A 27987-nucleotide genomic window follows, 5' to 3' on the forward strand; every position below is an offset into this window, starting at 1 on the left:
TATATTTATATATATATATATATATATTTATATATATATATATATATATATATTTATATATATATATTTATATATATATATATTTATATATATATATATATATATATATATTTTTGTAATTTCATTGCAATGTTGCGCCATCAGAGAAAGGAAGTTTGGTAGGCGTTGCGCGCGCGTGTCTGTGTGTATGCGCTCGCGCAAGTACCAAGTTAGTTGACAAAACTTTTTTTTTTTTTTTTTTTTAACTGTTTCTTGTGGCCCAGATTTCCGTCTTTCTTTCTTTCATTCCTTCCTCCACTTGTTCGCCGAAAGCCAAGTCTTGCTAAATAAGTTCTAGAGAAGAGAAAGGGAAAAGGGAAAAAGAAAGAAAGAAAAAATAAACAAACAAAAAAACTAGCCCCTAACAAATTCAACAGTTCAACTTGAAAACACACGCGCAATTTTAGTATGTCATTACCGGAGCTTAGCATGACGTTACTATTTTTTTTGTAGTAACCACTAAATACAAGCTGTTAAAAAGGAAAAAGTAAAGTTTTTATTTATTAATTTATTTATTTTGGGTATAACTACACACAGCCAATAGTGTTAATGTAGTTTAACTACCTGTCTTTATTGCCTCATACTACACGCGTATATATAGTCATTTTTGCTTGTTATTTGTCCGGATTTGAGGAATTCTCATGGGAAGTGCGGTCGTGCTTACCGATAATCATCATCATCCCATCAACAACGGAACTATGTTTCTTGAGTAAGTAAACAAAACTCCATACATTATATATATATATACATGGTACTCTCTCTCACACACACACACACACATACAAAATACATACATACATATATATATATATATATATATATATATATATATATATATATATATATATATAGTCATTTATTTGTTTGATACTTTTCAACCGATTCAATTATTTATACGGAAGAGTATTTTCCCTTAATACTAGTTGTGAATACTTTCTCACTTCGTCAGTGTGACTGGAGTCATTATGCCCCAGATGGGAAGCAACCTATATGTATTTTTAAAAATGTAAATTAATGGTAAAAATTAAGTGAATATATACAAATCTTTTCACATTATTAGCTTTTATTTATTTATTTAGGTACTTATGCAGAGAGTGATCCGTGCTGAAATAATAACGTTATAATAACATGGGGAGGGAAGGTGTTTTATACCTATTCTGTACTTTAACCTTACAATTGAATAATAAAAAAAACATATAAAACTTTAATTAAACGTGGAAATACGATTAAAAAAATAGCGCTCACTCTCTTCATTAGCACCTTTTATTTATTTATTTATTTATTTATTTATTTATTTATTTATAATCAAATATCTTGCCAACAAAGATGAATTCATACAAGTTGCATTTTGTTTTCAAGATTTAAGAAGAAACGAAAGTTTTTGGCTTGAATAATGATGAACACGAAATACTACAAAACTTTTTAAACATTTTATATTTCTAACTAGCTGTATTTCTCTGGCGTTACTTGGGTAGAGACATATTTCCGGGTGGAGAGCTTTAGAGAAAAAAAAATTAAAACTATAGCCCCCTCCCCCTTATTTTATTTTAAATTGTGATATTTTATTCATATAGCAAATAATAATAATAATCATAATAGCAACTATATTTCTCAGTAGTTCTTGGTCTTTTGGTCAAGATCAAAGTGTAGTATCTGTTCTTCAGATGCAGCAAAGCATTGCAATGGCAACTGCAGCAAAAAAGTGCAGCAGCATTATTAATGCTGCTGCACTTTTTTGCTGCAGTTGCTGCTGCACTTCATTTTCTTGTTCTCTTTCGGTGGAGGAGAAATCCTTCACGACTGAGACAATTTTTATTTTTGTACCTTTTCTCCACATTAAAAAACGACCCTGGTGTCTACCTCTGTCCCGTGGGGAGGCATAGTAAATAGGTACATATAGGAGAAAACATTACAATGCTGAAATTTTATCCATAAACAATATAAGTCCGTTAAAATACTGTAACTTAGTATTTGTAACTTTTTTTTTCTTTTTGTAAATTTTGAAAGAATTTTCTGCGAAATCTCTTGTAGAATTCATCCTTTAATTTGCAATAAATTTTTATAGCTCCCCCCCTCCTCCCCTAATAACAAACAAACCCCAAATAGACCTAAAAGTGAGTGGCATATTTCTCTTGCATATTTCCATGTTTTTATGTACCCTTCTTCTCCCGAAGAAGACTGGAACAGACATTGTCTGTTTAATATTGGTGAATCCATCTACCAAAAAGATACGTACTTTTGCCTCGTCGGCATTACCCGGTGGGGTCGCCATAGACAAATAGCAATAAATCAACCAGCCCTAGTCTCTATAGAAGTTGGATTTAATGGCCTAGAAACGGGGATCCTGAAACCAAACAGAACATATTCCACTCCGATATACGCATGGGCATGACTAGTGCCAGATGAGCAAGTTGTTGAAACATCAATTCATTACCATTTTTTTCTTTTTTTTTACATTAGAGAATTTATAAACTAATGGCACTTGGTAAAATAAATGTTGACGTTGACTTGAAATGGTTTTTACGGTCGCACTTGTCAGTTTATCAATGGCACTCCCGTTTGACAATTTTAGCAAAAAAAAAAAAAAGCCTTGAACACGTGGTATGAATTTCTTTCTAGAGAATTGTTTCAAATATGTTCTACAATCCTAATTGTTAACTAGTTTTGTTTAAGCTTTGACTTTGGATTTAAGAGTTTTTAACTCCTTGCGTGTGCATACTGCATAACTTCAAATTATTTTTTCAACAACGCGGCATAAAATTGAGATTTCTGAAAAGATTAAAAAGCTGAACATGTGAATTCGAATCCTCCAAGAAGTTTTAAAAATAAAATTAAAAAAGAAGTTGTTTAAACTTCCTGGAAAAAAAAGCATATATGTTTGAGCATTAACTTCCGCTTCAGTCTGACAATTCAATAATATTCTAGTTTCAGTTTGTTCACAAACTTCAGCTAGAGTTTTGGAGATAGAACCTCGTAATCTTCCATTTTTAAACTACATTACCTAAACTCAAGTAGTTTAATCGAATTATTGTGATGTTTGCGTTCGCACTCACTGGACATGTATAAAAATGAAACGCGATGTTTTTTTTTTTTTTTTTTCAATTTTATAATATGAAAGTTATAGAAACTACTAAAAAACCGTTCTCATGTAGCTGTTGTCACCCTGATTCTACTTTCGCTTTTTCTCGCTCACATACTCCTATTCCGAAATCGTAGCAGTGGGCCGACTGGGCCGGCATCATTGAACTTTTTTTTTTTTTTTTTTACCAAAACGGCCATTAACAATTTTTTTTAAAGTTTAATATATTTAAAACTGATATAAATTTAATTTATTGCATAGTAAAACTCATTAAATTAAAAAAAAAAAATAATTTTTCTTACTTCGAATTATTTAATCGAGTAAAATGCATTTTTTTTTTTACTTGATTACTAAAATGAAAATTTTTTTTCAAAGTATTTCCAAGTTTTTACGATATTTTTATTTATTGTTAGGTAATTTGCTAGAATAACTTTTTAAATTTAGTAATCGAGTAAAAATGGAATTTTTACTTGATTAAATAATTCGAAATAAGAAAAATGATTGTTTTAACAAAAACATTGGTTATCTTTCAGATGCAAGGTTCCTTGTTTACTTGCGGTTGTAACGATGTAAGATTCCGTTGTACGGAAGACCAAATCGGCCATAATTTAAATATTTAAATTTATTTACTGAATTTAAATATTTAAATTGATATACTGTTTAAATGATAATATACGTCTACGATGTTTTTATTGGCGCTTTTCTTCGTATTTTTTAATAACATTTTTTTGCACCATTTACAAGGTTTTTTTTACAAATATTTTTTTTAATACTGTAATAGTAAAATTATTTTAGTAACATTCTATATTGGATACGTTTTTTTTATGAAGTTTAAGTAAAAAAAGTTCACTTTTTTATTATTAAAAATACATTTCATGAAAACGCTCATTATAAAATGTTCACGTTGTTTAATGAAAAGTTCTCAATTTTAATCTAATAGTTTTATAATTTTGTTATTTTGTTACAAATTTCTAATAAAGATTATTTTAATTTTAACGGTAATTTGGTTTTCATTATAAACTCCGTCATGTTAAAGGCTTTGAAATCACTTTAAATAGTAAATCAATTTTAATATTTAAAAAAAAAAGAGAAATCAACAGGAAAAAAATCTCGTGTGAAAACATTACGAGATACTTTTTCCGTATAATTAATAAATGTATCTTTATTTTACTATTACAGTATTAAAAACTTATTTGTAAAAAGAACTTGTAAATGGTGCAAAAAAATGTTATTAAAAATACGAAGAAAAGCGCCAATAAAACATCATAGACATTTTGGCCGATTTGGTCTTCCGTACAACGGAATCTTACATCGTTAAAACCGCAAGTAAACAATGAACCTTGCATCTGAAAGATAACCAAAACATTATTAATGACCGTTTTGGTAAAAAAAAAAAAAAAAAAAAAAAAAGTCCCATGATGTTGGCCCGATGCTACGAATTCAGAATAAGGGCATATGAGCGGGGAAAAGCGAAAGTAGAATCGGCGAGATATCAGCTTGAGCTACACATGAGAGCTACTTGTAATGTACGGAATGAGTACTCAGAGGATTTCGATTCTTATGGGGTCAAGTCAGTTCACGCACGACTATCGTAACGTATTTATTTACAATGGTCACGGATTGTTGAGTGTTATTGGCGGAGAATCCGGGGTTAAACTTTTTTAAAATCGTAACTTAACCTGTCGCATCCTTAGTATCGTCTGCCTTTTTACATTTTATTTTTTTAGCGACTTTCAAGCCATAAACTGCATCAGTAATTTTCGGAACTGATTCGAATCTCCGTCAATACTTAAACCTTCATAAGAACGGAAATCATCTGGGTACCCATTCCTTATAAGTACCAAAAATAGAAATGTTAAGATGTTCAGAGCCCCACCCCACCGGTTTTTAAGAAACGTGGAGTGTGCCGCTGCCGCCCACGAGGGGGGTGGGGGGTAAAAACAAGTTTACAGAAATTTATTTCAATTAGTGCTTTTCTAATTTGAGTATATCATTGGGCACTTACTCCCCAAACTGTAAAAATGAGAATAATAAAGGCAATATGCTGTTTCGTGCAAAAGAATAGATTTCACATTCAATAACACCGGACCTTTCTGCTAATTAATTAAGCAATGACGGAGACTACATAAGGAATAACGATAACCCATAATACTGCCGTTTTATCTGTTAAATTATTGAGACGTGAACTTATAAAGAAGTAGATTATATATATATATATATATATATATATATATATATATATATATATATATATATAAATTCTTTTTCCCCGGCTTATTTTTTATTTTATCCTAAGCTACCCCTCAAAGGAGATTCTACTTTGTGATTACACATAAAGAGTTTGAAAAGGTTGACAATAAAAAATAAAACAAATAGTAAATTTCTAAGGCAATTGCTCTTGACGTATCAAAGGCCTTTGATAGGGTATGGCATAAAGGTCTACTTCACAAGATCTCCAGTCTTGGTATAGCTGGAAATGTCTTCTCAATTATTCAATCATTTCTCTCTGATAGGTTCATAAGAGTAGTGGTTGATGGGCAGAAATCAGATCATAGTATTAATGCTGGAGTCCCTCCGGGATCCACCCTAACCCTAACTCTCTTCCTGATCTACATCAATGATCTTCCAAATTACATTTTTACATCATTCATAGACATTTATGCTGATGACACTAGCATCCATGGAAGCACATCAAAAGCCGTAAACGACCAAGTTCTCTCTGATTCTCTCTCCTCGGATCTTGAGCACATGGTACAATGGGGAAAAGAGTTGCTGGTTACTTTTAATGCATCTGAAACCAAGCTTCTATCTTTACATCATTAACGCTCTGATCCCCATCTGGCATCAATTAAAATGAATGGCTCTTGTCTTCAGGAGGCTCCATGTTTTGACAAGCTTCTGGGCTTGACCTTTACTCCTGATCTGAAATGGAACACGTACATCAAGTCTGTTCCCAAGGTCGCTGGAAAAATGGTTAGATCCTTGTATTGGTCCAGTAGATATCTCACTGCTGATGCAATTTTCTACCGATATAAGAGCCAGGTACGTCCAAGGATGGAGTATTTTTAAAAAAGTTTTTTTTACATAGGCATCACCACTTATCAAGGCCGATAGGCCACTCAAGGATAAGGGTTAAAGAGTGTAGAGTAGTCAAAAGGACAATATAGTAATCGATAGTAATGGAAGTTCGGTAAATTTGTTAACTTAAGTGGAACGGCTCATCAGAAACTTGTTCACGTTGGACTTGAAGACAACCATATTATAGACAGCTGGAAAGCAGGTAAACGGAAGACAATTCCACAGGCGTACAGTTCTAAGAAAGAAGCTTTGTTCATGGAATCTATGTTTAGGTTTAGGCACAGATAAAGAGTGAGGAAAATTATTGATAATGTTTTCAGCTAGTCTAGTGTTTCTTGTGAAAGTTTGGCGAGGGGGGGGACCATAGATTAAAGCTCAGTCAAACACTTTCCATGAAAATAACGATAAAGCAGAGACAAACTCGCAACATCTCTTCTGTGAGAAAGAGGTTGCAGGGAAGAGAAAAGGACATCCCCCACAAGGCTACGAAGTCTATTTTGAACTCTATCAAGGCAGGATAAGTCCTTTCTAGCAGCTCCTGCCCATATGTGGCAACAGTATTCCATCCTTGGACGTATCTGGCTCTTATATAGATAGAGAATTGCATCAGCAGTGAGATATCTACTGGATCGATAGAAGGATCCGACCATTTTTCCAGCGGCCTTGGCAACAGATTTGATGTACGTATTCCATTTAAGATCAGGAGTAAAGGTCAAGCCCAGAAGCCTGTCAAAACTTGAGGCCTCCCCAAGACGAGAGCCATTCATTTTAATTGATGCCAGATGGGGATCAGAACGTTGATGTAAAGATAGAAACTTGGTTTTAGATGCATTAAAAGTAACCAGCCACTCCTTTCCTCATTGTACAACGTGATCAAGATCAGAGGAGAGAGAATCGGAGAGAACTTGGTCGTTTACTGTCTGAGATGTGCTACTATAGATGGTAGTGTTGTCAGCAAAAATGTCTACGAATGATGTAAGGATGTGATTTGGAAGATCATTAATGTAGATCAGGAAAAGAGTTGGGCGCAGGATGGACTCCTGAGGGACTCCAGCATTTATACTGTGAGCTTCTGATTTTTGCCCATCAACTACTACTCTTATGAACCTATCAGAGAGAAATGATTTAATAATTGAGAAGACATTTCCAGCTATACCATAGAGTTATCTCCCCTGACGCCCCTCTCCTCGTCCGCCAAGATGAGGGCGATATGATCGATCTCATCAAAATTTGATTTTCCTCTGTTAAAAAAACAGAAACAAAAAAAACTTAATCAAATTTTCATAACGGATACGTACAATATAGCTCTTTTTCAATATCTTTGTTAATGTCTTTGTTCGTTTTTAATGTCTTCGGTAAACTGCACAAGCACCATTTAGGTGACTAAAATAAGAGTTAGCCGATGATAACTTGATATAAATATTTTTTTCAACTGTTTACGTGTCCCCCCTCTTTGTTTTTTTTTGTTTTTTTTTTGTTTTTTTTTTGTTTTTTTTTTCAACTCTTTTGCAAAGAGAAAATGGTATGTTTCAACTTTTGCGAGTACGCCTTCCCCATATTATTGAATTTTGTATAAATTATTTTGCAAAAATGTTTCTAAAAACAAAACAAAAAAACTTGTGCCTGTAAACTTAAAAAGCAGAAAAAAGAACTTGGTTTTAATAAAAAAAAAAAAAAAATTTCTTGCTGATACGCCAGCTCTGAAAATGAGCGATGATCCATCTAAACTTTATCCCCCATCCCTGCCGTCCCCAATGATTTCATATTTTAAACTTAAAAATGAGTAAGGAAAGGTGAGCCATTCCTTCTTCAGATGTTAACTTTACCCATTGTTTATATTGGAAACGCCCACCAGATGTTTAATGCATATTTACATCAGTGTAATTAATAGTAAGTAAATTAACCAAAGCGATAGAAATAAATTCTTCATTTCTGAAGAACCTAGATTTCAGAATTACTGTTTTCTTTGTTTACCAGCAAATATCTCGATATTGTCCTGAATTGAATGATGAACCCCATGTCCTTTCCATAAGCTATTTACACTTTTTTTATATTTTAATACCATTCAGGTTTTTGGGGTGGGACTCAAGGTTACACTCGCCATTGATTTGGTGGGAGAGGGTGTAAGATAATGTTAATTAAAACACACTTCAGCCTTTTAAATCCCTCAAAAGTCACTCGGTGCAGCGTTTCTCAGGAATTAATGAGGATCCGGTACATAGATGTTAGCTGTATTTTTGCATTCATTAATAAACTAATGGGATGGGGGGAGGGACCTTGGATTGCAAAATACACTTAAATATATTTTAATTCATGCAAGTTTCATATTTATTATGTAGCCAATTCTCTATTGAATATTAGCCTAGTTGCCCGGGTGTTTGGAGGTGTAATTTAAAAAAAAAAAAAAAAAGTAGTAGGCAAGCAGGCTCGAACCCGTGACAAGAAGGTAGAAAAGAAAGTGAAAGAACATCTGAAGTCTTACCGCTACTCCATAACGTGACCAGAACTCTAAAGCTTTCTAATTTAATGTAGTCAAACAAAAGATGATTTGCAGAAATGGTGTTGCTTTTAAACCTCCTACGAAAGCAAATTAGACACAAGGTCGTTTTTAATGTGGGGGAGAAAACCAGCTCCCCCAAAAAAGGGGGTCAATCTGGCAGTATCCAAATAAATAGTAATTGTCTCAGTATGAAGGGTTTCCCCTACATTGACTAAGGACCAATTACAGAACAGATACTACTCGGCCTGAAGGTCAGGCAGTTGCGTTCCAATCGTTTTGCTTTATTTATTTATATGAAAAAGACAAACAACCGACATAATGCCACGGTGGTAATTTTGTTTAACTCGATCAAAAAAAAAACTAGACGATGTCCGTTTGCGAATCTGAGATATTATGGTCTGGGAAGTATGCAAAAACTTCTCACAGAATCTAACCGACGTGAGAACCCCCACCCAAAAAGCCTTTTGTAGGTATACACAAACGCTTGCATCCATTTTGCCTTTTATATAATAGATTATACAATACTGATTTCAAAAGTTGAAAAAAAAAATGACTTTGGTGCTATCGGCTAGAATTGAAACCAAAACATTTAATGCTCCAGCCGTGTTTCTTACCATTTGAGCTATCGACAGATAGATAAGAAAGATTTAAAATGGAACTACTATGAATGAATTGGCGCATGTGCAAAAGTAATAGAAATGTCGGCAAGTTGAAATGAATATTTTGCATTTTAACTTACGAACATATTTTTGGACAGGTTATTCATCCATCCAAAGATTTTACTTGTTACAAACTATCCATAATTTCTAATTCCTGTTAATTTCAGTGTTATGTGATCAGTAGTTCAAGAATTAAATATTTTCTCACATACACACATATATCTACTGTTTTATTTATATAAATTTGTATTGTTGTACAATTTTATTGTATATTTAGAGTAATGAAAGATAATTTTTTTTCTTCTTAATCACAACCCTGGACTTAGGATTATTTTCTGTTATCCTGCACTTAGTATTAATGTTGTTATAAAAACAGGCAGGCTATTTAGAGTTGCAGTAGTTCTTGATTTCCATAACGTATAAAGATTAACAGAATATAGTAAAATAAAACAATCTGTGTAGTATTATATTTTGAAATGCTTAAGTACATTTTAGGAAAAAGGTAAAAATAAAACTACTTATGTCTTGAGTGAGGTTTGAACTCTGGACTTCTGCTTCTTAATATGAATGACATGCTAACTAAGCCACTGAATCCAGTTTCTCTCATTGTCAAATATTGGTTAAAATCAGAATAGGTGACATTCTTTCTTTCTGTCCCCCCCCCACCCATACACTTTATTTTTCACTTTCCTCTTTGTTTTTCTTTGTCAACCAAAAGCAACAAACAAAAACAAAAAATCAAGACTTTCTTTCTCCCTCCTCTTCACCAGTGAATTATCTTAATAGATTTGTCTTAGTCAATTTTCCAGGTGTCTATAGAAGGGTAAGACTACATCTGAATTAGGGAGGGAAAAACCTCCCGTTTTCTTTTATTTATGATTAATAATAAAATATTTATCTGGATTAAATATAAATATCACTGAAATGGATTAAAAATAAAATTTCTGCCTTCAACGATACGCACCAATATGACTGGAGATTAAGTATAAACCTTTTTGTTAACAAAAGTTAAATAAATGGGGAATATGTGGACTTTATATTTAAGATCTATTAAGTGGAATAAATACAGGATACTGATAAGATAACTAAACTTATGTTTGATTTAATTTGGGTACCATAAAGTGAAATCGCACCATTAAAAAAAAAAAAAATAAAATGGCTGACATCTTTTTTAAATCATAATTGTGCAAAATTCGAAAATGATTTTTACTGTCAATTAGAAAGTAATTTCTGGTTTGAATTAAAGTTTGGAGGCAAAAGTCAATTATGATTCTAAACCAAACAAAAACTTTTTTTCAACGTGCTCGTCATGTTAAACAACCTGATTCTTCATGCAAATTTTATATGTGCATTAGAATTACAACTGCATAAGACTATTTAATTTCAGCAGTTCTTGAGGCTTAGAAATATTTCAACTTTCATATTTTTCAATTATCTTCCGACTTCCTCTCAAAGAAAATAATGATCTTGCTTCAGGACCAATAAGGCATCAAGTTTCCTATTTCTGTATCGGATTTCTCTGAAGAGTTCTTTCTTTACCAAATTTCTCTGAAGTTTTCCGGTTGATTTCTATATCGGACCTCAGTGGAATACATAGAAAAGAAAGTTATATTGCAGATGCTAATTTAAAAAAAGGGGGGGTATTAAATTCTAGTTTTACTAAAGATTTTGTGCCTTTTTTTTTTATTTTTCAGCTTCTTATATTAGGTCTTTTTTTTAGTTTCTGTACTAAGTAGTCAATGCTAATCAAGGCTAGAAGCCACTTGAGGATAAGGGTTAATGAGTTTATCTGGATGGTGCACATTAAGGATTAGAGATGATGTTTGAAAGTAAATAGAGCTTGATTATTTAAGAAGATGGCTCAACAAGAATTTAACATTGGACTTGAAAACAACCATGTTGTAGTCAGTTGGGAAACAACCCTGTGGTATTGTGTTCCACAGACAAGTAATTCTTGAAAAACTCTGCTCATAGGAGTTTTGTCTAATCCCAGGTACAAAGGAAGAAAGAAAAAATATTTACAGTGATTATAACCAGACAAATTTTGGCTGTGAATCTTTACCCAAAATTGGAACTTAGTCGACCATCTACCCATGGCTGGTTGATTTTATTTTTAAACTTAAAAAGATTTGGTATTTCTTCACCATGGAAATGTCAAGTTTTTTAAATAGTCCAATTGTTAGGCTTGAGTACTTTAATAGTAATCAGATGATAGAATATCATTGATCTGCGATAACTTGTATGTAATGACCATGCCATGATCTGGTTGACATGTCTGCATCCTAGAGGAAAATATCCAATCAATTGTGCTTGATAAGAAATTTTATATTGGTGGGATTATAGATCTCTCACACATTGTTGCTTTACATGATATTATTGACTTTAGCTAGGATTGAACCTTCAACTTTCTATTACTTATGGCTGAATAGTATTTAGCACTTTGTCCATCACATCATGAGTCGTAGCAAGTTTGATATGGAATGGAAATGGCATTAACCCTATGCAGGCTTAACCAGCTTCCTCTTAAGGGGGAAGTTCCATGGTAGTATGAAATTCACAAGCGGCCCCCAGTTGCATGAATATCTCTGTTAGGGGAGATGTTAGGTTTTTGCAACTCTTGCCTGGAATTCTCAAATTGGTCACCCATATAGTAGTGACAAGGCTCAATGTTGCTTAATTTTTGTAATCTGACGGGAACCGGTGTGTCAGTGTGATTATGCTGTATCTTGTCAAACTCAGGAAAATTTGATAAAATGCATCTGAAAAAGGTTGGAGGTTACATCGGTTGAAACGTGAAAACAATACCAAAGATAAGAAGAGTAGTTCAGATTATACAACTTATCATCTCCAAAATTTTGAAACGTGAATAGGTGTGTTTAACAATAATAATAATAATAATATTTCTCTTATGCAAGGCGTGAAAGATGTGTAACATAGTGTGAGGTATTTTTTGCTTGCCACTAGATCATCTGTAATCATCTGCTCGGCAAAATAGTCGAGTCTCATTGACTTGTTGTTGTAAGTAGTTGCTCAATGGAAGATGGTTATAGTGGTGATGTAACAGTTGTAGAGGTGCTGATGTTTTCTTTCCTATTTGTGGCTGGATTAATGTGGATGCAATAAAAAAGAACAAGGACTAACTTCCTTATTTACTCTGAGGCTTCATATTATTTGGATTCTTTGGACTACTGTTCTCATCTTGAGTGTCATTCTTAACATGACCAGTATTGAACATTTGAAACAGTGCATATGAGTGTGTGAGAAAGTATCAGCAGCAGCGAAGGATAGCTGGCTGCGAAGAGATTAGAACCAGCAGTAGTTGAAGAAGAGCATATGCAAATTAGGAAGTGTGCACGAGAAGAAAAAATGGAGAAAAACGATAGAACATGTTTGAAGGAGAAAGTCAAAGACAAGATGAGGCTGGCGGTCAGGAGAAAGAGAAACGCATGCTAGGCTAAAATGAACAGGTGGCAACAAGAGGCTTTAAGTAGTGCCAAAAGTAATGGAAAAAAGAAAAAATGTCGACCCGGATTTTTATTTATTTATTTGCTTTGTTTGTTTGGTTGGTTGGTTGTTCCTGCAATGGATACATTACACATTTTCTAATGAATATATTTTATACCCTAACTAATTGACGAGTAAATCAATCCAGTTAATGTATTACAATTATAACAGTTTTTTTTTAATCTGTCCGTAGTAGCAATTTATTTAATTAACCTCTTTGAAAAGAAAATATTCAAATTTTATTGAATTTGACTTTCGTCCACAGTATCAGTTATAGTATCATTAAGCAGCAGCAGCAGTTTTACTGTAAACAAGACTAATGATTTTTGTTAAATTTGCATTCCAGAATGAATTTCAAAAATTGAGAATATCAATATCAGTAATGTCTGTAAATGTTTACTAAGTTATTTAACTGTTATCAGAAAATATAATAACATTTTTTATTTTGGAAAATAAAAACAAACAATGACATTTGAGTCTTCTTTTTCAAATAAATTGTCTTTTAGGAAGTTAACGGATTTATGGTTCTTTCATAAAATCAAGAAATACTATTTTTCTTAGGTTCACTCTTCTTTCAATTTTTAATTATAGTCAGACATTACTATCTAGTTGGCAATTAAAGAGAAAAATGCTATCTTTTTTAAGTGACTAGCGTGGGTACCTGGCGTTGCCCGGGTGTTTGGAGGTGTGTGTGGTGTTAAATAAAAAAACAAAAAACGGGGGGGGGGGGATAGGATCGAACCCGAAGTTTTGAGGCAAAGTTTGAAAATAAAATCGGCCAGCCAGAATGAGTTAGTGAAAGATGTTTGAATTTATTTAAGTAAGAACCAAATTGACAGATGCGCGCAAAACACAAAAACTAACATAAGGCAAACGAACGATGAAAACAGAAAAACGAACACGTGAAAAATGGCTTAAATAAGCCTGTTTCAATATTAAAATTTAAAAAATCGGTGAAAACAGAAAAACGATCGTTACGTGAAAAATGGCTTAAATAACACTGGTTCAATATTTAAATTTAAAAAAAAAAAAAAAAAAAAAAAAAAAAGACATCTCACACCACGATTCGAACCCAAAACGTTTAGATAATGAACCAACGCGCTAATCAACTGACCTAATGCGACGTACATGAAATTTGTTCAGTTTTTCAACTATTTAAAGTAAATCAGGTCATGACGTCATCTGGCGCATGCGTAGAACCAACCGTCGTCACGGAAGACCGTTTTTGTTGACCCCCCCCACTGTAGAAAATTGTCGATTTCAGGGTGAAAAAAATGAATGTTTTTGGCCAATTTTTCGATATTTTTTGAGCGAAGGATGGAGCTTCGATATGATACTGAGTTTGTGAATTTTTGTTGTCTGTCGAAAGTTTTTAGCAGACACACAAACATACACACATACATACATACATTTTCGCTTTTATATATATAGACTAGCGAGGGATACCCGACGTTGCCCGGGTGTTTGGAGGTGTGTGTGGAAACTCCGGGGGTGGGGGGTAAAAAAAAAAAAAAGTAAGTATGAGAATCGAACCCAAACCGTTGAGGCAAAGTTGTAAATTAAAGTGTGGAAAAAAAAAAGTGCAACGTTAATGATTGCCCCACCACGATATGCTAACAGAAACATGTTTGAATTTATTTAATTACTTGGATTTGGCAGGTGCCCGTTTTAATGAGTTAATGAGGTGAAGTTTGACTGCGGGATAGTATTCATTTACTGCTGAACGCTTTTTGTTTCCCCCAAGATGTTATAGGAAAAAGACTAACCCACATGCGGTGAGCGACAAATTTTGAATATTTATCTTCCCGAAATCGAGCAAATCAAATAGACAGCCGAGCTTCGTTGTTAACTGTAAGATATTACGATTTATATGTGATATAAAAAGTTTTAAAACGACCGACCGCTTCTCTGAAAAAAAAGCCTTTTATAGACATACAGAAAAAGCGAACACACACACACACATACAAACATACATACATTTTCGCTTTTATATTTATAGATTATGTGTGAACACTATAAAAATGATTGCTAAAAAACAACAACAAAAATAAATTGGAGCAGGTGGATCAGTTTTGCATATGAATTTGAAATGATCTGTTTCTGGACCGTTCTATCCTCTTAAGGCAGTTAGTCCCCTCACCTTTTTCACCAATATTTTTCAATTCCATATTAGGGATGGAGGATAGCAGAAAATGCTGATCTATGATATAAATGCCCCTGAAATTTCATAGTTATAAATTATATACTTAAAGTTAAATCATCTTTAAAAACCAATATTTCATAAGATACCAAGTGTTGCAATCTCTAGCCTAGGCAAAACAGAGTTTCGTGATTTAGCAGTCGTCTTATACAACTGGTATATGATAAATTTATTAATTTGTTAACATTCCTTTGCATATGTAAAAGTAATTTCATGTTCAAAATTAAGCTTTAAAATTTTCGAAATCTATACTTCCATTATTTTATTTATTTATTTTTTTTGTATTTATATTAAAAGCCCTTTTTTCTATTTATTTAAAAAGAAAACAACTTTGTTATATATGAGTCATGGAATTGCATTCATCTGTAAAAGCTCTAGCTAATTTGCATATTCTTTTAAACATTCATTTTAATTAATTCCCTTGTAGTTTTCTCGGTTTTCTTATAATCATCTTTAGTTAACTATTACGTGTAATTATGTTCATGCAGATATTCTACATGATTTATATTTGCATAAAAAAATTATAGTAAACACAAACCTCTTTCTATCTATCTATCTATCTATCTATATATATATATATATATATATATATAAATTTGCATATCAAACTCCTTTGATCGTCGAACAACGGCATTATGAATATGCATGCGTAACGTAATAGCTATTTTATTTTTAGCCTTGTAACAAACATGTCTTCATAGCTCAGGCATTAACGTCAAAAGAAAAAGCAAATTGTAAGCTAAGCGTTTTAGTTTTGATTCTCGGTGGTGGTGCATGAGTCTTTTTTTTTTTTTTTTTTCTTTAGACTTTTTAAATCATTACTATATATTGGGCCCAATATAATAATAAATACGAAATCTGCAATAATCCAAATATCATATTTAAGTGTATTTTATAGTCAGTCAATAATTATGAAAGTTAAATCATTTTTAAAAATCTTGCAATAGAAATAAAATTGTACAGAATCTAATTTATGCAAATTATTTGGAAAATCTTGGAATGTATTCATTTTATGACTGTATTGGATTTCAGTTTCTTGTACATAAAATACATTATAATACAACTTGGTTCTCTAATTTATTTTTAATGGATATATTGTATTTTTAGGAATGTGCAAAAGTCAGCATGACTTATATGGACTATGATCATTAAAAGAGACTTTTTTATATTCGTTTCTGTTTAAACTTTTATTGTTTTTGAAAGATAAAAGCTTAAAGTCAGGAATCTCTAATATGAAAAAATGTAATTTTACTCATGGAAAATAATTATAAAATGAAAAATATTATTGCAGCTAAACTAAAACAAATAAATTTGTTGGGATTTTTTATTTATAGAAATTGAAGGATAAATATTTTCTAGAACTATTTAGACTATTTCAAAGATGATTAATAAATTCAAATCTTAAGATACTGAATTAAAAAAAAAACATGTTTCTTACTAAAAATTGAATGATTATCCAAACAAGTGAAACTTAAACAAACTGGCTATCAACATTCAGAAGTTTATGGAAGACAATAACAGCAATAATATTTCATTTTATTATTTTAAATTTTATATAAAAGATATGGTTTTGTAATAGATTATAGAAATGGAAAAATTACACCTTTACACAATTAAGATTTTATTTATTCTAAGAAAATTCATTTAAGTGATAGTTTTCAATTCAGTAATACTCTGAAATTATTAATAACTCCATGGGCAACTACCATCTGTTTATATATAACAATGTTTTTCATAGAATTTGAAATAATTTTTGTAAAAGTTAAACAAATTTTTTTTTTTATGAACTGTTTTCTATATCAACTTCTTTACATGATAAATAAGAACTTCAACAATTACATTACTAGAATTATTCTTCATGGCTTCTGTTCAGTCTTGAAAACAATGGATAACCCCTGTAAGGATTGTGCAATCTCTAACCACTTTTTCTTGAATCGGCACTACTTAAATCCAGTGACGAGAAAAGTCTTGGATGACTGTAAACAATGCTGAGATAAGCGAAGACCACGCTTGGTACTCCTAAATAGTCAGAACACACTTGCTATTATTAAATGTTGTTTGACTTGGTTGATCTAACGAGAATTGGTGTTGTCAATATAATTGTTGTATATATTAATTATTTTTATTAAATTATTCTTAAATGTGTTTTAATGATAATTAATTTTGTTTAATCTAATATATAAAAGGCAATATGTGTTTGTATGTCTCACAAAACTTCCGACAGATACGTCGGAAATGTGACAAAATCAGTATCGTTTTGAAGCTCGGTCTCTCAGGCAACATATCGAAAAAATTACCAAAAATATAATTTTCTTCACCCTAAAATGGGCAGTTTTCTACAAGGAGGGGTCAGTTTTTTCTGTCGCCATTTTTGCAAGTCATCGTCGCTGTTGGATTGACTACCCTTAATTCGAACACTCACGACTTCTGCTTTCGCAATGGACGCATCAGCTAGGACGTTACGTTCTTTTTCACCTTCTTTTTCACCTTTTTTCCTCCTTCATGTTACGGGTTAGAGCCTGCCTGCCTACTATCACTTTTTTTTATTTTTAACACCTCTCTCCACCCGGGCTGCCTACTGTTGTTGTAACCCCCCCCCCCCCTCACTTCTCCACAAACTCGCTACTACCACTTAAAATTTTTTTTTTTTTTAACGTCTTTCTCCACCCTTGGGGTTCCTTACCACACCATCTCTCCACACCCGAGCAATGCCGGGTATCCCGGCTAGTTAAAACTAGCACATTCTAAGTATGAAAAGTAAATTCAATTCAATGACTACATTGAAAATTTGATTCAGGGAAAAAAAGAGGTACAATTAATACATGGGATACAAATTTGAAAGAAAATAATTAATAAAAAAAATTACAAAAAAATACGAACTTAGATTTTCTTTCTAAATGATGTATATCTATTAATATTGATTAATGAAACTGATGGGGGTTATTGAATCTATGAAAATAAAATTTGAATGACATAAAGTGATGGTGCAAATCCTGTCTATTATAGTAATGTTCTACCAAAGAATTTGAAGTTGTTAGTAAGAATTACACTACTTTTAATTATGTTTTTTTTTCCAAAATGGCCGAGTATTTCAATCGTTTTTATTTTTAAGATTAAAAAAAAATTCTTGCGCTGATAACTACACGTTCATACGAAAAATATAAAATTGCATCATAATACAGGGTGTTTCAAAAGTCTTGGGAACATAACGATTTTTAATAACTCCAAATGTCCCCAAGACTTTTGAAACGCCCTGTATATCAAGTAAAATGTTATTATTTTTACAATCTTTTTTTTTTTTTTAATATTAAACAATGATAAATGATATCATTAATTTGAAAAATGAATTAAAAATTTTTTATTAACCTGGGATTTAGGGTCTTTGTTTATATCTATATTAAAAAATATTACTAACATCCACAGTGCTTTAAATTTCATAAAAATGCTTTTTTTATACTCTATATGTGATATAATTTGTTTGTTGTTTACACAAAATAGATTTTCATTAAGATTCCTAATAAAATAATGGGTCCATTATATTCAGTAATCATTAATTCATAAATGCTGAAGATTTCATTAAAATTGCTTAGCTTCCTGAATTTGGAATTTTTAAGTGAAAGGAGACATCCATTTTTTTTAAATTTTTTTTATTTTGGGAATCATCAATTCATTTTTACCTATACTTAGTATTTTTAATGTATTGCATCTACTACAGATTACTTGGAAAGAATTAAGTTCCTGAGATTTTTTATTGACATATTCTGAATTCTTACACAAAAGTGCACTCATGACAAATTTCATTGCTTAATCTTGTGTTTTAGCAAAGATATAAAAAAAAATTTCTGAAAATGTAGTGCAGAAATGTGATGAAACACTTTTTGTTTCAAAAAGGAGCAAATATCCAAATGTGCAAAACACAAAAATAGTAATATTTTTAGTCAGATTTAACAAAAATTAACCATTCTTTGTTAGATCATCAAACTTTTTGTGTATGCCATTAAGATATTTTAAGCCATTTTAGTTTTTCATGTATATTAAGTTCTCATCAATGTCCATTGTTTTACACTTAAACTGGTTATTCCCTCTTAATCTACCAGTAATTCCATTGCACTTATTGTATACCCAATGCATAAGTGCAACAAAAAAATTGAATTGCATCAGACACCCTTTCTACAAACTGAGTCAGAACTTTTCTCTTTTGAGGAGTTTTCTCACACTTTAACCAACATCTCTTCTGAACAAGCCATACAAAACTCCCTGAACAATGTTTTTAAGACATAAATGAAAACAATGGACTCGGTACAGAATCCTACTTAAAACCAAACTGCATTTCTTCTATGCATATCTGACTTATTTGTTGCTCAATTATTCTCGCAATCACTTTCAGAACCTGATCCATCAATTTTAAGCCTTTGCAATTACCTCTATGAAGTGCTTCCTCTTTTACTCTTAACAATTCAAATGTATAAAAGAATTGAAGGAGAGATCGTTTGTTGTGTGTAGCAGAATAGATAAGGAATCATGATAGGATGAGTGACAGTATCAATTGCCCTAAAATTTTGTCTGGTTGAAGAAGATAATGTCAAATTTTTTTTTTTTTAGCTCGATAGTCTGTAAATAAGAAAAAGAAAGACTTTCATCTGATCAACATCAGTGTTTAAAGCTAGGAGCAGGAAATTCAACGATGTATTTTCGCATTCTTGCTCATTACAGAAGTACACACACTAATAACGACTTATGAAATCTCGCATCTTGCAACGCATGAGGCAAAGTATACCATCGTTTTTGATCTGAAGCCATATTTACAGTGTCCCATTAGTTTCTTCCTGTTGCAATTAAATTTCTTTCAATAGTCTGCTTCCAATTCAGTTTTGGTCTTCCCCTTTTTCCATTTTTTATTGGGGCACTTGGTTGACAATTCTCTCTGGGGTCAATTTAAGAGTATTCTGAGCCAGCCTAAACGTTGGTTGCAGATTATTAATGATACTACCTGTTAGTGCGACCTCTGATTTCTTGATGGGTGATTTGATCCCTAGAATCCCTCGATTGCACTTGGAATCAAATGTATCTAATTTTCTCTCGGCTGATTTTGAGATGCCAAGTTTGATTTCCATATAGTAGTGTGGACAAGTTACTCATAAAATTTTAATTCAGATCTGAGGGTAAGTTTTTGTTTTTTCCAGATCTTGCAGAGCTAGTTAAATGCTACTGAGGTCTTGCCTATCCTACACTGTAACTCATTGTTCATACAACCTTCTTTGTTTATGGAGCTTCAAGTTTAAACCTTTAATTTTAGACATTTTCTAGAATCAAAATCGTATAAAATGGATTTTGATCAAAATTAAAATAAGGATTTTATATGTAAGCTTTAGTGGTAGCATTATATCTTGAATTTTAATCTTTTTAAGGATTAAAAAATACTGCAAAACTGTTCTGTTTGCAGAGTTTTTCCCATTCTGTGACGAGTGTTCTAATTTGATATATAAAAGTTGTAATCACGTTTTACACAATGAAGAAATCAACATCTATAATATAAATCTCCCCTGTCTGTTAATGTGTGTGTGACTGTATGTATGTTTGTATGTCTTGCTAAAACTTTGCCACTCTACCAACACTGACAAAATTGGTATTGCTTGAACGCTCAGTCTCTCGGACAACAAATATCCAAAAACTGGCCCAAAACATTTATTCTTTCACCTTCGTTTGTTACACAGAGTGGTCACTTTTTTTGTGGACATTTTTGCAAAGTTATCATATGGCTTGCAATGACTAGCCTTATTTTGAAACCCGCCAACGTCGTTTGTCGCGGAGGGCGTGGGGGCTGAATGGTTGGCTTTTTTTTCACCTTCTTTTCTTCCTTTGTATTACAGGTTCAAGCCTGGCTACTGCAGCTAATTTTTCTTTTTTGTGCTCGCACAGGTACTTGCTGCTATTTTCATTTTTTTGTTGGTTAAGTTAAAAATTTTTTAGAGCTCCATTGCCCCATTCCTCTTACCATAAAACCTCTCCACACTCAGGCAACGCCAGATACCGCCGCTAGTCTTCTATTATATAATAGGTAAAATGTGTGTGCTTGTATGTCTGCCAAAAACTTTCGATACACACAACAAACACTGACAAAATTGGTATCGTTAGAAAGGTCGATACAACAAATATCCCAAAATTGGCCCAAAACATTGATTCTTTGACCATCAGTTGGGCCATTTTTTTTGCAAGGAGAGGTCAGTTTTTGCGTCAACATGTTTACAAATCATTCACACCTACCAATCTCAACATACGTTTAAGATGTTATTTCGAAAGCCGTTACGTCACAAGTGCGCTGTGGGCGAGACTGCTAACACGTTTGCATTTTTCACCATCTTTTCCTCTTTTACATTACAGGTTCGAGCCTGGCTACTGCTACTAACACCTTTTGACACCCGGGCAACACCGGGTACCCATGCTAGTAAATAATAAAGAAAAGATCAAAGGAATATGAACAAAATGACTCGATTTACATTTGTCTTGATGGTTTCCTTAATTTCATTCTTTGTATTTCATGCATGAGTAGACAAAGATAAAAAAAAAACGTTTTTATTGGGTCATAAACTATTTTCAATCTTTTAAAGACGTGAGTGTATGTAAACACCGTAGCTAGATTTGGTTAAACTGCACTTTAGTTGTACCATTTAAACCAATTTTTAAGAGCAGATCTATTTCTTGCATACTTTTCCGGTCATACCAAGGTAAAATTTCTAATGCAAACAAAAATAAATTTTCTTTTCTGAAATTTCGAAACGATTATATTTCCAAACGTGGAGATTGATAACTTCTGTTTTGATTATTTCAACGATTACCCTCATTTTCATTGTTATATTCACAAGGTTTGCACTACTAGAACCTCCAAATTTGGGTGTATCATTCAGAACATTTTAGTCTAATTTGAGAACCTGTTGTTTTTTTTTTGTTTTATTTTACAAGGTAGTCACCACTTATTAAGGCCCGGAAGCCACTCGGGGATAAGGGTTATTGTGTGTACAGTACGTTAGTGTTGGAGATTTGATAAAGTGTCTTACTTAAGGAGGCGGTTCATCAGGAATTTGTTCACATTGGACTTGAAGATATCCAGGTTGTAGTCAGGTGGGAAATAGGCAACCGGAACAGAATTCCACAGGCGTGCACTTCTAAGAAAGAAGCTTTGTTCATGGAATCTACATTTTGATTTTGGCACAGATAAGGAGTGGGGAAAATTTTTGATAGTGGTTTCAGCTAGGCGGGTGTTTATCATAAAAGATTGGCAAGGGGGGGACCAGAGATTGGAGTTCAGACGAGCACCTGCCATGGTAGTAACGATAAAACAAAGACAGGCTCGCAATGTCTCTCCTGTGGGAGAGAGGTTGCAGGGAAGAGAAAAGGGCATCACCCACTAGGCCTGTTGTACCCATGAACATAGATTTGTTCTCATTTCATCAGCTATGATGGAGTAAAAGTGTTAATTTATCTTATTCTTAGTAATTACTGACTGTAGTTAGGATGGAACCCTTAACCTCCAAAAGACTGTCATTTACAAGTTAAGCAACAGGGTTTAACCATTAGGCCATGGATCCATGAGGACAATTCTAGTATGAATTTGGGGAACCTTAAATATAGTCTTGTATAGATGTGAAGTATTATTACTTATGACTTTTTATTTTATAATGTTACGCATATTGTAATTTCCTGAATGGTTTTCTAATCTAGAAAAAAAATTGGTACTTGTACAGTTTAATGAAGACATTAAAAAATGAAAATATAGAAAAAAAGTTTAAATTGTACGTATCCATTATGGAATAAAGTTCTCCGAAAAAATTTTTTTTTTGTTTATTTTCATCAAGTATTTTTTGTTTTACAGCGAAAAAACAATTTGTTATGATACCAAGCAAAAGGTTCGATTTTTAGGAAGAAAAGCTAGTATTAGAGATGGGGGAGGGAGTGTCGGCGCTTTAAACCGAGTTATCTCTCCATGGTGTATCTTAAATCCAAACAAAAATTAAAAAAAAAATCCAAGATGTTTGCCTTCAATGTGCTGTCATAAAAATGTGTTTTTCCGCTGTAAAAAAACAAAAAAACAAAAAAAAACTACTCTATCAAATTAAGTGAAATTTTTTTCTGAGATCTTCAGTTCAAAACAGATACATACAATATAACCTTTTTTTTCAATATTTTCATTTTTTAATGTGTTGATTAAACTGTACAAGTACCCAAACATGTAAAGAATATGTAAACCATATGACAACAGGAGAGACTCAATTTCTAAGAAGAGCATGTACTTCATTTCCTTCCATGTAAATGTGAAAATATATAGTGAAGCATACCACCTGTTAAAAGTCAGGAGAAAATCATTGGAAAGTCTGGTATGATTGAGCACATATAGAGAGAAATGGTGAAACCATTTTCCCTTGTGTGATGAAGTAAAAATTATAGACAGAAGAATGATCTATCGTCGGGTCCATACCTAATGGTATATTATTTAATTATTGGAATTCTTTGAGACTAACTTGGGTGCCCGGCATTGCCCGTGTGTGCTGAGCCCCCCCCCCCCAAAAAAAAAGTGGTGGCAGGCAAGCTCGAACCCATACATTAAAGGAGGAAAAGAATGTGAAAATAAACATGACGTCTTTGCTGTTGCACCCATCGCCAAACCAGAAGTGACAAATGTTTAAATTAAGGCTAGTCAATCGAAAAGAGGGGATGACTTTCGAAAATATCGGTGAAAAAAAGCGACCCCCTCCCTGTAGAAAAGTGCCCAGTTGAGGGTGAAGGAACTAATGTTTTTAGCCAATTTTTTTATATTTGTCATCTGAAGGGTTAAGCTTCAAAATGTCACCTATCTTGTGAAAATCCGTCGCATATAGTTGGCTAAAATGTCATGAAACAAAAACTATAAAGATGAGGATAACAGTCCGCAAATAAATATACCTTGTTTTGGGGTGAAAATTTTTTTAAATAAATCTATTTCTATCATGAGATTTTTTTTCTTTTTCTTCTATATCGATTTGTACATTTTTCTTTTTAAAACTTTCAGTTTGAGTCGTTTTCTTAGACTCTTTTTGTTTTTTATTTCACTGATTCAACCGTTATTTTGTATGAATATTAGTACAAACACTGAAGGATAATTTTTGTCTTTTTGATGTACAGTTTTCATGGATATTGGCTCTCAGTCAATTGATAAGATAGTTGAAAATAAAATTTAGCATGAAAAAAAAGTAGTGTACTACATGTCGAACCCAAATATGTTAAAGTTGAATATACGCTCGTCTGAGCTCCAATATATGGTCCCCTCTTGCCAAACTTCATAAAAACACTCGACTAGCTACAACCATATCAACAATTTCCTCCACTCTATCTGTGCCTAAATCTAAATGCAGATTCCATGAACAAAGCTTTTCTAGAACTGGCTGCCTGTGGAACACTCCTGGCAGACTACAATATGGTAGCCTCCAAATCCAATGTAAACAAGTTCTTGTTGAGTCGTTCCCTTTAAATAATCAAATTCTACCCAACTTACACTATTAACGATTACTACATTACCACGTTACATGCATTTACCCTGCCCTTCAGTGGCATTCAGGCCTTGATGTGGTGACTCCCTTGTAAAAATTATATAAAAAAAAAAAGAAGTTAAATGACGGAAATCAAAAAGAAAATTAAAAATAGAAGTTTACTTTGGTTGGCTGTGTTTTTCTTTGTTTTTTTATGCTATGGAAACGTTTGAGTTTATTTTATACTAAACTCGCATCTGTTTTGTGCACAAATAGTTTTGATAATAGTTAGAACCTTCAAATAAGTTTCAAGGTTAAATTTTTCATAAAATCTAAAAACATTGAAATTTTCCTTTTCTCTGTGGTCACGAATAGTAACTAAAATATATTAGAATTTAATAAAAGAAATTCATTAAAAAAAAAAAAATTGTCTTTGTTTCATAAAACACACAAAAAAAATGCTACAGGATAGAAATGCTGAGTCTCTTAACTGTATCCTCAGTAATTACTGCCTTCCATAGTTGTTGTCTTCTCACGTTTTTAGTCAACTAATCCTTTGGCCGACTTTGAGTAGGATTGAAACCGCTATCTTCAGATAATGCTCACGTGGAACTGTAGAGATTCAACATCTCTATCTACTGTCATGAGCCCTGAAGGGCGATCAAGGTTGGATTTTTTTTGGTCTTATAAATTCAACTTTTTCATTCTTAGCTGGTCTTCGATTATCGGGTCCGTAGCAGATGATATAATATTTTGGAATCCTTTGAGATGAGTAATTTGTATATTTATTTATCTATTTGTGGACTATAATCCTCATTTTCATAGTTATTGGTGGTGAGACAACTATGGGAGGCAGTAATTACTGAGGATAGAGTTAAGACTCGGCATTCCTATCCTGTCGTAGTTAACCATCTGAGGAAGGCCAGAGGAATAATTGGCTGAAACGTTGTGAGACAACTACGAAGATGAGGATTGGTTTGCAAATAAATATACCTTATTTTATCTATATTTAAAATTTTTTATTTTTTTTTAAATTTTGTTAATCTTAAACAAGGTGTAACTAAGGGACTACTGTAAATTAGAAGCATTCTAAGTGGGGAGTTATGCAATGAGATGCTTGTTTACATTTAAATTTTTGAATGTTAGTACAGGCAGGGAAACAAAATAGGAAGGGAATTCCAAAGGCTGTCAGTTTTGAGGGAAGGAGCTATTCCCTCCGGCACCATGGAATCATAGTAAAGGGATGGGATCTTACTCTCAGACAGGGTGATTGGCGGGGGGTATTTATGTAGAGAGGGCACCAGTGTAGCATACTCATCAAAGCACATTCCATTAAAATTTTCTTTTTTATACACTTAGGAGTCACCACTGATGAAGGCCCGAAAGCCACTCAAGGATAAGGGTTAATGAATGTAAGTTAGTAGTGTAGTAATTGTTAATGGTGTAAATTGGGTAGAATTTAATTATTTATGGGGCACGGCTCAACAACATTGGATTTGAAGACTACCATGTTGTATTTAAACGGCAAGCAGGCCAGCAGAACAGTGTTCTACAGGCGGGTAGTTCTGGGAAAGAAGCTTTGTTCATGGAATCTATAACAACCAAAATGAGGAAGTCAGTCCGACAATCTCAATCAATCACAGGGATGTAGCATTGCAGCACTGGGACAGAGGCTTGTTAATACTTTAACATTTTACACAATAACTGAAGCCATTTCTTAATTTCTTGCTACGATTTTGTGTGTCGGTATATGAATGTATATCTTCACTCAACAAATAAAACTCAACAACTCAACACAAAAGATTTAATTTAAATTTAAGAAAAAACAGTATATTTAACAGTTATTTGTGAAGGCATATTTAGAACAAGTTCAAAATAAGTCGCATGCCCCCCCCCCCCAAAAAAAAGACGTCTACTTTTCGTTTTCATTAGAACAGTTATAAACACAATGTTTAAAAAAAAAAAGTGATACTCAACAATCTTGTCAACCATTTCAGATTTCTTCAGGTGGGTAACGTTCAAAATAAGCCTTTCTACATTCTAATTGGTTTGGAACATTATTATATTACTAGCAGGACCCGTGAAAATTCCACAGAATGAGAAATATATTTAATCAACAAATGTTTTTTGATAAAGCTGATATTTTTCTGGATAGAGATCTTTTCATTGCTTCAAATTGGGATCCTAACACTACCTCTGCTAATTGTCATGTGACCTCTTCCGTTCAATGTATTCCTACACATGTCAAAATTAATGAATTTTTTACTCTTATATGCCCTTAAATAGGCCAAAAATTATCTATAATATAAATTTCACCTATCTGTTTAAATGTATGTATGTATGTCTGCCTAAAACTTTTTCATGAGATCAGTATTGTTTTGAAATCGGCCCTTCGAACAACAAATATAGAAAAATCGGCTAAAAACATTAATTCCTTCACCCTCAACTGGGCACTTTTCTATAGGGAGGAGGTCGCTTTTTTCGCCGATATTTTTGAAAGTCATCCCTTCTTTTCGATTGACTTAATTTAAACCTTTGCCACTTCCAGTTTGATGATGTCACAACAGTAAAGTAGTCACGTTCTTTTTCACATTCTTTTCCTCATTTGTGGTATGGGTTAAAGCTTGCCTGCCTACTACCATTTTTTTTTTTTTTTTTCCGCTTAGCACACACCCCCAAACACCCAGGAAACGCTGGGCACCCAGGCTAGTCTATGGGCGCAAGAATTTGTGTATGTCCACGAAAGGCATTTTGGGTGGGTGGGGTTCTTGCGTTGGTTTAGATTCCGGGAGAAGTTTTTTTATACTTCATACATCGTAATATCTCAGATTCACAAACAGACATTGTCTCTTTTTTTTGGGGGGGGGTTGTTTTAAAGACACCCTCCGTGCCGTTGTGTCGGCTGTTTGTTTGTCTTTTTCGTATAAATAAAGCAAAACTAATCCAACACAAACTCCTGCCCTTCAGGCCGAGTAATATCTGTTCTGTAATTAGTCCTTGGTCAATGTAGGGGAAACCCTTCATACTTAGACAATTACTATTTATTTGGATATTGCCAGAGTGCCCCTTTTTTAGGGGAGCTGGTTTTCCCGCACATTAAAAATGACCTTCATAGAAGGTTTAAAACAACAGCATTTCTGCAAGTCATCTTTTTGATTGACTGTTTAATTTGAATGCTTAACACTTCCGATCGTGTCTTGGCGTAACGGTAAGATTATCTTTCACTTTCTTTTCCGCCTTCGCATAATCATAGCAAGAAATTAAGAAACGATTTCAGTTATTGTGCAGAATGTTAACACAGTATTACTTTGAAAGTGTGTGTTGAGCATTCTGAAATCAACCTGTCATCACCAGCGAGTATCTAATCGGCACAAATCACAATGAACAATCTATAACTATTTATGGTTATTGTATTTGCAGATTTGCTG

At 32.9% G+C, this 27987-nt stretch overlaps 1 protein-coding gene across 1 annotated transcript in view; it reads left to right on the forward strand.

Moving 5' to 3' along the window:
- The first annotated feature begins 286 nt into the window (after positions 1-286).
- LOC145260730 (UDP-glucose 6-dehydrogenase-like) overlaps positions 287-27987 on the forward strand; it is a 235275-nt gene continuing 207574 nt past the window's right edge. The window contains exon 1 of the mRNA XM_080119102.1: positions 287-748. Within this exon, the coding sequence (XP_079975228.1) occupies positions 681-748 (68 nt within the window). The 5' untranslated portion in view covers positions 287-680. The remainder of the gene's footprint in view (positions 749-27987) is intronic.

This window comes from Euprymna scolopes, chromosome 3, assembly GCF_053919585.1.
Source record: "Euprymna scolopes isolate OS-2025 chromosome 3, ASM5391958v1, whole genome shotgun sequence".
Classification (NCBI taxonomy): Eukaryota; Metazoa; Mollusca; class Cephalopoda; order Sepiida; family Sepiolidae; genus Euprymna; species Euprymna scolopes.